This window comes from Perca fluviatilis, chromosome 6, assembly GCF_010015445.1.
Source record: "Perca fluviatilis chromosome 6, GENO_Pfluv_1.0, whole genome shotgun sequence".
NCBI lineage: Eukaryota > Metazoa > Chordata > Actinopteri > Perciformes > Percidae > Perca > Perca fluviatilis.
The window spans coordinates 17,899,860-17,913,110 of record NC_053117.1 but is presented as its reverse complement, the minus strand read 5'-3'; the positions used below and the strand labels follow the sequence as shown (position 1 = coordinate 17,913,110).

The 13,251-nt window shown below is 39.6% G+C and overlaps 1 protein-coding gene across 2 annotated transcripts; it reads left to right on the top strand.

Annotated features, from left to right (window-relative positions):
* The first annotated feature begins 3,394 nt into the window (after positions 1 to 3,394).
* On the top strand, positions 3,395 to 12,638 carry unc45b (unc-45 myosin chaperone B). Of its 2 annotated transcripts, none has more exons than XM_039804606.1 (20): positions 3,395 to 3,512; positions 4,266 to 4,427; positions 4,538 to 4,574; positions 4,694 to 4,869; positions 5,155 to 5,244; positions 5,389 to 5,556; positions 5,775 to 5,940; positions 6,150 to 6,320; positions 6,450 to 6,621; positions 6,761 to 7,061; positions 7,345 to 7,439; positions 7,714 to 7,855; positions 7,941 to 8,081; positions 8,168 to 8,295; positions 8,574 to 8,640; positions 8,820 to 8,933; positions 9,312 to 9,427; positions 9,560 to 9,677; positions 9,803 to 9,958; positions 10,963 to 11,235. In XM_039804606.1, exons 2-20 carry the CDS (start codon positions 4,266 to 4,268, stop codon positions 11,233 to 11,235), a joined length of 2,793 nt encoding a protein of 930 aa, XP_039660540.1. In that variant the 5' UTR covers positions 3,395 to 3,512. The 2 variants fall into 2 exon arrangements, with proteins under 2 accessions (XP_039660540.1, XP_039660539.1); XM_039804605.1 differs by lacking the exon at positions 3,395 to 3,512 and adding an exon at positions 3,752 to 3,796 and having other exon boundaries at positions 10,963 to 12,638.
* Positions 12,639 to 13,251: the final 613 nt, after the last annotated feature.

Sequence of the window (13,251 nt, the reverse complement as noted above, 5' to 3'; positions counted from 1 at the left end):
TTCAGAGGGATGTCGTCGTCAGCATCCAGTTCGTTTTTTGGCATAGTCATGTACTGATTTCAGATTTCCCACTGCTCCATCCACATCCATTTTCTCCTCAGTAGTCGGCATGTTGGCATGTCGGCAGAGTGAGGTATTTCCCCAAGTTAAGGCGCCAAGCTAACAAGCAGACAGCAGTAGTAACTAACTTTAAGATAGCCGTCACTTCACAGCATAATCTAGCTTGCTGTCGTTGACGACGAAAGTTCAGAAAACCCCCACAGTAAGGTCAAAAATGGGCCAAAGTTTCACAAACAAACCTCATAACGTTCTTTTTAACGGTAGAAAACTATTTACATGTCTCTTGGCCTTGGGCAAACAAATCCAAGTCCAGAGCACCGAAAAGACGTCTTACAGTGGCGCGAGAAGAAAAATAAGATTTATAATAAAATAATGATTAACCTCCTCCTTTCTGAAATCATAAAAACCAAGCACATTTTTATAGGTGAAGGAGAAATCAACAATGATATGTTCTTGAATGAAACAAAGGACATCAGACCAAAACTTAGTATGAGCACAACTCCAAAATAGATGCAGAGCAGTTTCAGGCATGCTAGATCAAAAGGAGCAATCAGTATCAATGTCATTTTAAGCCTCTTAAGATATACTTTGTGGGATAAAATCTATGAATCAATTTGTAGGAAATTTCTCTCACTTTGTTAGTTAAGAGATATTTAAGTTGATAGTTTGTTTTTTCGTTTGAACCACGAAACGAACAAACGGAAATAGCATTCTTTTTTTTTCAATTTTGTGTGTGTGTGTGTGTGTGTGTATGTGTGTGTGTGAAACCAGACATCAACTGACTCTGGCAAAGATCAATTTTCTGACACAGTGGTTAAATCAGAGGCTATCTGAGAACGAGTGGGCAAAGTATCTTTCATGTGCAAATGTTTAATCGATTGCTGCAATTTTTGCCCAGTTTGGAATGACTATGCATTGCTATCCCTGTGCCTGCCAACTGTTCTGTTGACCTAGAGAGGTCCAGTTTGTTTCCCCTGCAGGGAAAGAGTTTCACCGGGAGGGTGTAATGCATGTGAGACTCATAAGAAATATAATAGGCAGTGACCTCTCTGGAAAAGAGATGGACCACATGTGATTTTTCAGGCCTACCAGTACTCATACAAAGTATGTAGAGCCAGAAAGCACAACAGTTACCATATAAAATGAACAGGACAAACCCGCTGCCGCTGCGTAGAGGAGTAAACCTATATGGGCGCCTTCTACCAGGTAAGCTAACCAGGTGAGCTAACCAGCTAAACTAGGTTTACTCCTCTACGCAGCGGCAGCAGGTTTGACTCCGGTCTGTGACCCTTTGCTGCATGTCATTCTCCCTCTCTCTCCCCTTTCAAGTCTAAGCTGTCCTATACAAATAAAGGTCTAAAATGCCAAAAAAAAAAGTATCTTAAAGGTCCTATGACATGCTGCTTTTTGGATGCTTTTATATAGACCTTAGTGGTCCCCTAATACTGTATCTGAAGTCTCTTTCCCGAAATTCAGCCTTGGTGCAGAATTACAGCCACTAGAGCCAGTCCCACAATGAGCTTTCCTTAGGATGAGCCATGTCTGCGTCTGTAACTTTAAATGCTATTGAGGAGAAGAGAGGTGGGGGGCAAGGTGGAGGGTGGGGGTGTGGCCTTGACCAACTGCCATGCTTCACTCGTTTGCAAGCCATGATGTCTCTCTCTCTCATGGGTGGGCCAAATTCTCTGGGCGGGCAAAGCAGAGAAAGGGGAGGTAACCTTTCCCTTATGACGTCATAAAGGGAAGATTCCAGATCGGCCCATCTGAGCTTTCATTTTCTCAAAGGCAGAGCAGGATACCCAGGGCTCGGTTTACACCTATCGCCATTTCTAGCCACTGGGGGACCATAGGCAGGCTGGGGGAACTCATATTAATGTTAAAAAACCTCATAAAGTGAAATTTTCATGCAATGGAACCTTTAAAACAGGACACTTTCTTAATCCACTTTTAACCATAACAGTGGTTGATCATAATTTATATTGCATGCATTTGATTTTTATCTTATGGAATCTTTGGTTAGTCAGGGGTTTGGAAATATTCTCCAATGGACTGCACCCTGAACTGTCCTGTGTATGTACACATCACACACAAAACTATGTTAGGGCTTAAAGCTAATATATATAATATGTAAAATGTTTAAACAGTGTATGAAATAAAGTTGGCCACAGGCATGTTAGACAAATACCAAACATTGTATGATTTTCATACATTTTAAGTCTTTATACCTATGTACATTTCCATTGACACTCAGTTACTTTCTTGGAACACAGTAACTGCTTTGTTCTTCAAAGTGGCATTGTTTACAGGAAATAACAACTCTAAATAAAATATGTCCTCAGCCAACCAAGTTTTTTTTACTTATACTTGTTTCAATCAATCAACACATAACAAGAGAGATGACAGCATTTAGCCATCAGAGTAGCCAGCACAACAAAGAAGGTGGTTGAGCATTCAAAATCAAAAAAGACACACCACATATTTTCGCCTCATCATGTGGTTTGATGAGTATCACAATGATTCATGAGTCAATGAATGGTTCATGAATTCTGAATGAAATATTCTAATCTCTTCTTTTTTCTTATGTGGCCTATGTATTATTTATGTCTGCATGCCTATTCTTATTCAAAATCACTGTGGGTCTGCAACCTGTCCCTGAATCTGCATGCACTGGGCAGAAGACAGACAATCACCCTGAGCAGTTCACCAGTTCACCACAATATCACTTTGTTCTCTTGTATTATGTTGTATTTAACACACACCCAACAATGTGACTTCCAGACACATATTTAATGTGTTTTATAAGTCTTGATATAATGCATTCTCTTACCCCTGACCCTTAAACCAACCATCACAACAAAATGTCTAAGCCCATGTCACAGGGCTCAAGATCTTTCTAGAACCTACCAGGTCCCCCTGTGGTCATGCAGCTGTCAGTCAACCCCCCCACCCCACCCACGCACTGTCTCTATACACACACCTCTTTTAAACCCCCCTCCCGCCACTTTTGCATCAGGCATTTGCTGGTGACTTCTCAGCTGTCTGTGCCCTAAATAGACCTTATCAGGAGCAGACCATCTTTTAGGGGGTCACTCTCACAGACTTCATTGAATGGAAAATAAATTGTATACATAAAGCCTTGGATAATTCAAAGACACTGTATTTATATCTGTTGCAACACAAGTAATCATGGTCTTTACAATATATATATATATATAATAATGACCTTTGGTACAAAGTTGTTCTTTGGAATTTTTATTGTGCTTGTAGTTAACCCCTATGTTTGATGGATGGTCCACCTTGGTTCTGTCCCACCTCACTGAGATCCACTGTAAATATAAATGAGGTGTTGTTGGGGGAGGTACCATAAGACAGAACAACTTTGTAACAAACATTAGGGACTAGAGATCCAGACCGTCTATGCCGAGCAAGAGACACAACACACAATCGTAAAGGTACTGTACAACTTCAACAGAGATCTGTTGTTTTCTTTATTTGAGTAACATTCAGGTCTGCAGTGGGGTACTTAGGATAAGTAGGGGGATAGACTGTGCCTAGATGATAGGGGATGGTGTCTGTCAATTGGGAACGTGGCATTTGTTGCAAGGCTCCAACTGGGGTACGAGGCCATGCCCAAATAAGGCCTGAGGGGAGGCCATTTAAAGTTAGAGATAACATGTGCATGGCCATTTGCTACGAGAGACCCAGGTCAGCAGGACACTGATTATTACCAACAATGGTAAGAATAAAAACATTTCTAATGCAGTAGTTTTACATAATATTATGCTCCCAGATTACTATTCTCCAGGATGAATATAAAATAAGGGTCTGTACATACACATACACGCCATACATAGAGGTTTTGAACTGATTCTTTACTTCTATTCTAATGCTTTTTACCTTTGAAATGACAATAAGTGTAAAACTGTTCTGCAAATTGGCTTTGAATCGTTAGCTTATTTAAAATATTTGTACATAATGTGTTTGCATCCAGAATTTTTGTGATTGAAATGTGTGGTTTGGGTATGAAGCTGTGGTGGCATTATTACAGTTAAAATAGTGCATTTACTTTTGATTGGCTGATGACACTGACATTTTTGGGATGAAACATAAGTGTTGACCTAGGTTGGATTATACATTAAAAACAAAACAAAGTTATGTGATCTGTAGAATTTTATGTCATAAGTGATAATCCTTATTTCTACCAGATGGGAGACCCGATCCAGTTAAAAGATGAGGGAAACAAACACTTCCAGGCAGGAGAAACAGACAAGGCTATTGAGTGCTACACTAAAGCCATAAAGGCGTGCAAGGACAACAAAGTGCTTGCTGTCATTTACAGGAACAGATCTGCATGCTACCTAAAACAGGTAAGCAGTTTGGTAAAGCAGCACAAAACAAACATATACCAAATAGATTATATTTGCAATTTCTTTGGTGCATTTAGACTTTTATTTAGATGTTTCTGGTTTTCTTACAGGAAAGCTATGCCAATGCAGCATCTGATGCATCTAAAGGTAGAGTAAAACATACAGAATCAAACCAAATAATAGCAGCAATGACACCAAAATCAAATAATCATGAACTTAAGCCAAAGGCCACAAGCTCATTATAATGCTTTCTTCCTCTTTTATAGCAATTGATGTTGATGCAGCAGATATTAAAGCCTTGTACCGGCGTTGCCAAGCTCTGGAGAAACTAGGAAAACTGGACATGGCCTTCAAAGATGTGCAGAGATGTGCCACCATTGAACCAAAGAATAAGACCTTCCTGGAGACTCTCCGCAGGCTAGGAGCAGAGATCCAGGCCAAGGTCAGCATTAAAAAGAACAATACACTCACACACATAAGTTCATATGAAATACTATACACTTACTTTGCATAAATGCATTCAGCAACACTAAATCAGCACTGCTATACGCATTTAACAAGGATCTTATCGCGGAAAAATCTGATTTTTTTGGTTGTGGCATTATAAATAAATGTTTTTTGACACTAATAAAAAGTGACAGATGGACTTATACTGAACCACAAAGAAATGGATTTGGACATGCCAGTCTCAGGAAATGATAAGAGTTCTTATTTTGATTCTCCACAGCTCAAGACAACATTCTCCACAGATTCGAGGGTACAGAACATGTTTGACATTCTCCTTGATGACGAAATGGAAACGGAAAAGAAGGAAAGAGTGGGTATTTTCTGTATTTTGAAGCAAAAACATTGATTGACCTTTCTTTGTTTTAATGTTTCCGTGTCGATGTTGTTATTTGAATGTGGATATATATATGCCCAGTTGTGGTTTAACTTCTGCTACTTATGTTTTTATGTCTAGGCTGCCAACAACCTGATTGTGCTGTCAAGAGAGGATGCCGGAGCAGAGAGAATCTTCCAGAATAACGGAGTGCCTCTGTTGCTCAACATGATAGAGTCAGGCAAACGAGAAATGATCCTGGCTGCTGTTCGTACTTTGTCAGGAATGTGCACAGGACACAAAGCACGGGTGAGCATAGAAAACGAGTCAAGACAAAGGCAAAGTGAGAATCAAAAATGTCATGGGAAGACAACTGCATCAACTGTGTAGCCTGTTTCCAAACACAATCAGACTTTAAAAGTACTACTTCTACCTATATGATACCATTAGATAAACGTAATAATATTATTTGCATTTCACATTTTCACAGAATGTACTTAGTGTTTATTTCTTTTACCCCTAAACAGGCCATGGCCATTATTCACATGGTGGGCGTTGATAAGATGTGCAGCATCATGGCTGTTGACAATGAGGAGATCGCACTGGCAACCTGCAACCTCTTCCAGTGCATCAACGACTCCCTCACTGGTGGAGATAAAAGAGAATATGGGAAAGAAGAGGCCTTGGTTTTGGGTAAGACTGAATCTATGAATCATCCAAACCTGTAACAAAAATAAGATTTTAGTACAGAAACTGATTCAGAGCTTAATTCTTAATCTTCAACCAAACCCCCACAGTATCAGACAGAATGTAAAAGGAAAATGGCTGTGGCTAAGCTGCTGTTAGTATTTTTTCACAGCTCTACTGACACAATTTCTTTTATATCATCTGTCCATCTGCAGATGCATCTAAAGACCTTAAAACCATCCTCCTCTCTCTGTTGGAGATGGTTGCTAGTAAGAAGGTGCCTGGCCATGGCAGAGACCAGGCACTTAACCTCCTGAGCAGGAACGTACCTCGCGCTAACAAGAAAGAGAAAGACAACTCCAGGAGCCTCTTCACTATTGACCATGGTGAGCCAGAGCTGCATCGGGCCACTTATATGGTTTGAGCTACAGTCCTTTGCTGCATCCCAGACTCCCCGACAAAGTGTATTTAACATATATCTATATATGCATATACTGTATGTGTTTGTTCTCCAGGTCTGAAGAAGATCCTGAAGGTGTGTGGTCAGGTTCCCGAACTGCCAGACCAGCTGCCCATGACAGAGAACACACAGCTTATTGCCAGCGTGCTTCTCGACAAGCTCTATGACGACCTCATGTGTGACCCAGAGAGAAACAACTTCAGGGATATTTGTGATGAATATATCAAGTACGTCCATAAAACTCAGATTCAACATTTACCAGTGTTGTAGCCAGGACTTTTTAAATGGGGATCAAGCCAACATAATTGAGGCCATCTCTTATGCTTTTTTTTTAATCATTCCTTGTCCTCCCTTCCTTTTCCACAGATCCAAAATTGACCCCAACGACATGGACAAGACCATTCATGCTATCAACACTATCTCAGGGCTGCTTCAGGGTCCGTTTGATGTTGGTAACGCCCTGGTTGGCAGGCAAGGCATAATGGAGATGATGGTGGCACTTTGTGCCTCCGAACGTGAGGTGGACCAGATGGTGGCTGTGGAGGCGCTGATCCATTCCTCCTCGAAGATGAGCCGCGCCTCCTTCATCATCACCAATGGGGTGTCACTGCTTAAGGACATCTACAAGAAGACCAAGAACGAGAAGATTAAAATCCGTGCGCTGGTGGTAAGTGTGGCAAGGAAAGAATGGAATAGAGTCGAACTTCATTATTAAATGTTTGGCCACAGCCCATGCACAATAAACAATAACAAAGCAACACTTTATGAAAACATCACAGTTAAAAGTACATTAAGGCAGTAAAAGTGAAAACAGTGATCAGCTACCAATGGGCACAGAAGTCCCGTTGTTTACTTTGATACAAAGAGAACATAAAAACTTCAGACTATACAACTTCTAGATTTTGTCTGTGTTTGATTGGTATGCATTCACATGTCCATGTCCTCTGCAGGGTCTCTGTAAACTGGGTTCAGCTGGAGGGGATGATTACGCTTTAAGGCAGTTTGCAGAGGGTTCCACAGAGAAGCTGGCCAAGCAGTGCAGAAAGTAAGTACTCACACAGACTGTTAAAGTGGCTAGAATCATGCAGCTCATTGCCATATTAACAGAACAAATGTAGGAAACTGATTCTAGCATCAGTATTTTCTTTAAATATATTATAAATACCTAATTAGTTCATATTAAATCTTGATGCAACCTGGATATAAGTCCTTACAATATGTATACATTAGCAGAATATGATTGTACCTTGCAATTGTGCCACTTCACAGCATCACTAAATACACATACTGTTAAATGTTTTCCTTTTTTACTCTTCTAGGTGGCTCTGTAATCCCCAGATTGATACAAAAACAAGGAAGTGGGCTATCGAGGGTCTAGCTTATCTGACTAATGATGCTGACGTGAAAGATGACTTTGTTGAGGATGAGCCCGCCCTGAAAGCCATGTTTGAACTAGCCAAAGTATGAAAGTAACAGACAGAAAGAAACATACAGTGTATCTGATTAGACATTAGGAAAAACCTCACTGCTTTTTCTGTGTTTTTAGTCTACAGATAAGACAATTATATATGCGGTCGCTTGCACCCTAGTTAACTGCACCAACAGCTATGAAAAGAAAGAAATCATGCCCGAGCTTGTTCAACTTGCCAAGTTCTCAAAGCAGCATGTGCCTGAGCAGCACCCCAAGGTAAATGAGGAAAGAAAGAAAACTAAATCATTATACAGCAGATCATATGTAAATTGACGCACACATTGCATACTTTCTTTTCTCAGGACAAGAAGGACTTTATTGACAAGAGAGTGAAAAGGCTGCTGAAGGCTGGAATCACTTCAGCTCTTACTGTCATGGTGAAAGCTGACAGCACCATCCTGACCAACCAGACCAAGGAGATGCTGGCAAGGTGGGACTACAAAAAATAATGCTGTGCCATCAATGATGACTTATTGGAATTCCCAAAACACATATCACTCATCAACATGTCGTGAATTACATCATGACAGCTACAGTTTAGCTGATAAAAACGAATGGCTTTTTAATTGCAGTCATGCCATTCCCATTTTTATACAGTGTATTTTCATCACCTCACAGACAATTACTTTTTGTTTATTTCTAAATGAAATTGCAACATTGCTTAGAAATATATGACTGTTGATCCTATTTTCAATTTTTTATCTTCAGGGTGTTCTTGGCGTTGTCACAGGATCCCAAAGATCGTGGTATAATTGTAGCCCAGGGTGGGGGAAAGGTGAGTGATAAGTTTGTTAAAAAGTCAATCTATGACATTTCACAAAGTCACAGAAGATCTTTTCACCTGTTCCACAATCGAATCCCCAGAAATCTAGACAAACATTAACTGGACAAACAGGTTGTTGCAATATCACTACTGCTAATTAAACAAAGCACAACTTGTTGTTGTGCCCTCAGGCTTTGATTCCACTTGCTCTGGAAGGGACAGAGATTGGAAAGACGAGGGCCAGCCACGCCCTTGCCAAGATTGCAGCTATTTCCAACCCAGAAATCGCCTTCCCTGGTGAGAGGGTAAGACATACAACAGTAGTTGTTTTGTTCATTTCTATGGAACTCCCCTTTGATATGACAATGGTGGGAAGGGGAATTGGAAACCACATTGCAATCGCCCGTTGACTGCAACTTTTTTCACTTCTGACATTGCCTTCCTTTGCCTATGTTTCTTTGTCTCCCAGAGAAGATAGACAATTAATTTGGTGCTTCTGATTGTCTTATTGGTGCTGCTGTTGGTTTTATATTATACATATCATTACTGATGACTGTTCCTCACTTTCAGAAGTATATTTCTGAATTCAGTATGTATGTATCTCTGCTGACTTGATATTTGCCTCATGGTAGTTCAGCAAATGGCTTTTTAAAATTCAATCTTCTGCCTTCCTTGGCTGACAGGTGTATGAGGTGGTGCGACCTTTAGTTAGCCTCCTTCAAACAGACAAAGACGGTATGCAGAACTACGAAGCTCTGAAAGGCCTCACCAACTTGGCTGGTTTCAGTGACAAACTAAGGTAAAATTTTTCACCAGCGCATTACATTCTTTCACTGTGATGCTTACAGTAGTAGCTCATTTTCTACATGACTTCACTGCAGCTTGCAAGTTTTGCCTTATTGTGGGGTTTCAACCTGCATCTGTTTTGTAGAGTAAAGATTTTGAAAGAGAAAGCTCTGCCAGAGATCGAGAACTACATGTTTGAGGACCATGACCAGATCAGACAGGCTGCCACTGAATGCATGTGCAACCTTGTTACATGTAAACAGGTGAGAACAGTAGCTTAAAAGCCTCACGCAATAATGTGAAAACATGTGTACAACAGGTGTGTGTGTGTGTGTGTGTGTGTGTATGTGTGTGGGTGCATTGAAAATGTCCACTCTGTATGTCTTAGGTCCAAGAGCGTTACCTGGAAGATGGCAATGATAAGCTGAAGCTAATGATACTGCTATGTGGCGAGGATGACGACAATCTTCAGATAGCTGCAGCTGGAGCTCTCGCCATGCTTACTGCTGCTGAGAAGAAGCTCTGCAAGAAACTGACCCTGGTGGTGTGTACAACAGTAGAGCTTTTACTGCAGAATATGAATTATTGTGTCACATCACAGTCTGTATTGAAAGCATGTGTGTCCCACTATGAAAAAATGCCCAGAAATTCCCTGGTTAGCGTTCCCTCTGGAACTGATAACTTTACAAAACCTGGCAGAATCTAATTCTAATAGTATGTTCCAAAAAAAGATAAAAAGGTAGCACATCTCATATTTAAAGTCGAGAAGGACAAAATACTTACATTTGTTTATTCGGCTCACACTATGCGTTTCAACACATACCTTCATCAGAGGCATGAATTTGAGTATTTTGTCCCCCTCGACTTTAAATCTGAGATATGCTACCATTTTTAGGAACATGCTTATTGGATTTTAGGTCCAGCACTCCACTGAGAAGGGCAACCTCCTTGTCCTACACATCTCTACTAGCCTTTGTGACACTGAACTACACTGCAGCTAACTGCATCTGCTTCTTCCATATTTCTTATCAAACGTTCAACCTTACTAAATGAGTCAAGGTCCCAGTTGAATATGAATTGAGTGTCATCGGGGGATACAATGACACTGATGCTTTATCTTCCTGGTTGTTCTGTTTGGGCCATCACACAATGCTGCTTCTTTTAGTTGTATGGCAAGACATGCATTGTGTAGACAAAATGCATCTGTGTGTGCATCGTGTCACTCTTTGTGCCACTGTATGCATTTCACATTTACGTTGACTAATTTGCAGTAAAAAAGAGAGTTCATTTGGAAGAACTAAGATTACAAATGCATTATGTAATTATTTAGTAATACTTTATTACAAAATTTACTTTTGTGACACACTTGTGTGCTTTTGATGCACTTTTGTGGTGTCTCACAAAACAGCCTAATATATTTAGCTTGTTGGGCCTATGAAAAAGTAACTGAGAGAACGCTGATGACGTCAGTATTACATCATCAAGGGATATTTTTTTCTGACAAAGCTTCAGTTTTTCAAATGTCAACTGACTGATCTCTCCCAACAGACCACCCAGTGGCTGGAGATCCTGCAGAGGTTGTGTCTCCATACCAACCCTAATGTTCAGCATCGTGGGCTTGTGGTTGTCTTCAACTTGCTCAACTCAGACGACAGTGAGCTGGCCAAGAAGCTGATCGAGAGCGAGCTGCTGGAAATCCTCACAGTGATTGGCAAGGCGGAGGACAATCCCAGGAGACAGGGGGCCATCGATGCAGCACGCACATGCCTGGTCAAAGCTATGGATCTTGGTCTCATCAAACCGTTCTCTAGCCCTTCTTAAATTGCTGACAACAAGAAAAACAACAACAATGGACATCCTTCTTTATTTCCTTTTAAACACTTTTTTTCCAAATGTTTTCCCCTACATCAAAGATATGAAAGTATTCTCCAACCTGACTTCAAATCTCTTAAAATAATCTCTCACAATATAATATATGTTTTTTTGTTTACATAAGCTGTTTGGAGCTTTTGTAGTATAATAAGAAGGGGAAGCATCTCTTCTTTGTTTTGAGAAGAAGAAATGTATTATTTATATTTGTGCTGTTAATGAATGTTTAGAGACTGACCATTTTACATGTGTTTTTTCCACTGTTAGAAAGAACACATTTCCATAAACAGAAATATAAGACAGCCCAGCTTGTGACTTGACTCAGCACATGGTGGAAATATTGCTTTGCAGATGAATACATGAAAGGCAATTGCATCATTTTGATCGTTATCACCAAATGCAAAACCTACAGAGTTTGAAAAAAAACAAAAAATAGGTGAGCTAAGTAAAGTATTGATTAAACCCAGTAACAATAGAAAACTCTGACTGTAATAAGGGCTACAAATGGTTTTAAATTACACAACTTACTTCAGTAACTTGTTTTGCCCTTTTGAAAACTTTTTGTTAAACTCAGTTGCCCACATATGTTCCAGACCAACTTCTTGTAAATTGCAGACATCTACCAAAATAATTTGTGACACATTTTCTAAAGAACTGCATCTTGCTTACTGGAACATACCACCATTTCCTGTCTTCCTGTCGTCATCTTTACCCCTCACGGTTTCTTTTATAATTCTATACCTTTAGGGCCTTCTCTGTTAAGCCAGAATGAAAGGTGTTTTACAGCATTTAAATTCACCATTAAAGCCAGTAATACCAGTAATACCATTATTTTTGTTTAACTAAGTTTGGACCTTAATTTTTTGATGGTGTTAAAAAGACATCTCTGGCAAACCGTTTCCTATCTTATGCTCAATATCGTAGCCAACTTCTCAGTTCAGAGAGGTTTTGTAACTCAAAAATGCATGCTGGGATTACATTGTGTTCATGCCATAATTCATAGGCTATATAACTGTTATGGTTAAGGTTTTAACTTAGAACTGTTTTGACAATCATTGTCGTGGGTGTATGGGATTTTGCTGCTGAGGTGAATCAGAGTGCAGGGTCTCTGCAAGGAAGACTTCTGATGGAAAAATGCACGTGACAGTTGGTCACTTCTCATTGTACCTTCAAGTTACTGTAAATTACGTAACTCGTGTAATCATGTGAAGGCCTAAATTGACTCAAATACGGTAGATCATTGACTCTGTGTGTATGTTAAAACTGCTCATAATGATTGCACTTATAATTACAGATAGGCCTATAACACATTGTAATTGTAGTTTTAGATAGGGAAGTAAAAGTTTTTTTTTTCATATTCTCTTTAATTACTAAATTTTTGTCTTATCTACTTGACCTCAATATGGTTTTGCATATTATTGGTCACGATTGTGGATCATCCAGAAGGCTATTCTTCAGTAACATCTCTTACAGACTTAAAAACAACAATAAAATAACCCAGTGGCTCCAAGTCAATACCGGAAATTAGTACTACACTGGCCTACTCTTCACATTAGATTTTAGTGCTTGTTTTATTTTTATATAGTAAGATTTATTAATATCATTCACTTTTTTCAAAAGCGTCCATGTAAGGTTTACCAGTGATTCCACTACCAAACAGTATGAGCCTATTACACTACACTGCAAATAGAAATTGAAGAAGCCCTAAAATCCATGAGAGGTGTATGCTGCTGATTTGCAGTCACTGGGGCACAAATATTTAGGCTATGTAAAAATACATTAATTACACATCTATGAGCAATGAAAACAAGTGTGCTACATGAAGTTATTGGAAAAAAACATCAGTCAATAGTAGCCTAATTTACTGATGGTCACTAAATACACCTGCTCGAACGTGGATCTTTAGCTGCTCAGGTATGTTTATTTAAGGAGTATCATATCATAGGCTATAGGCAGTCTATATGATAT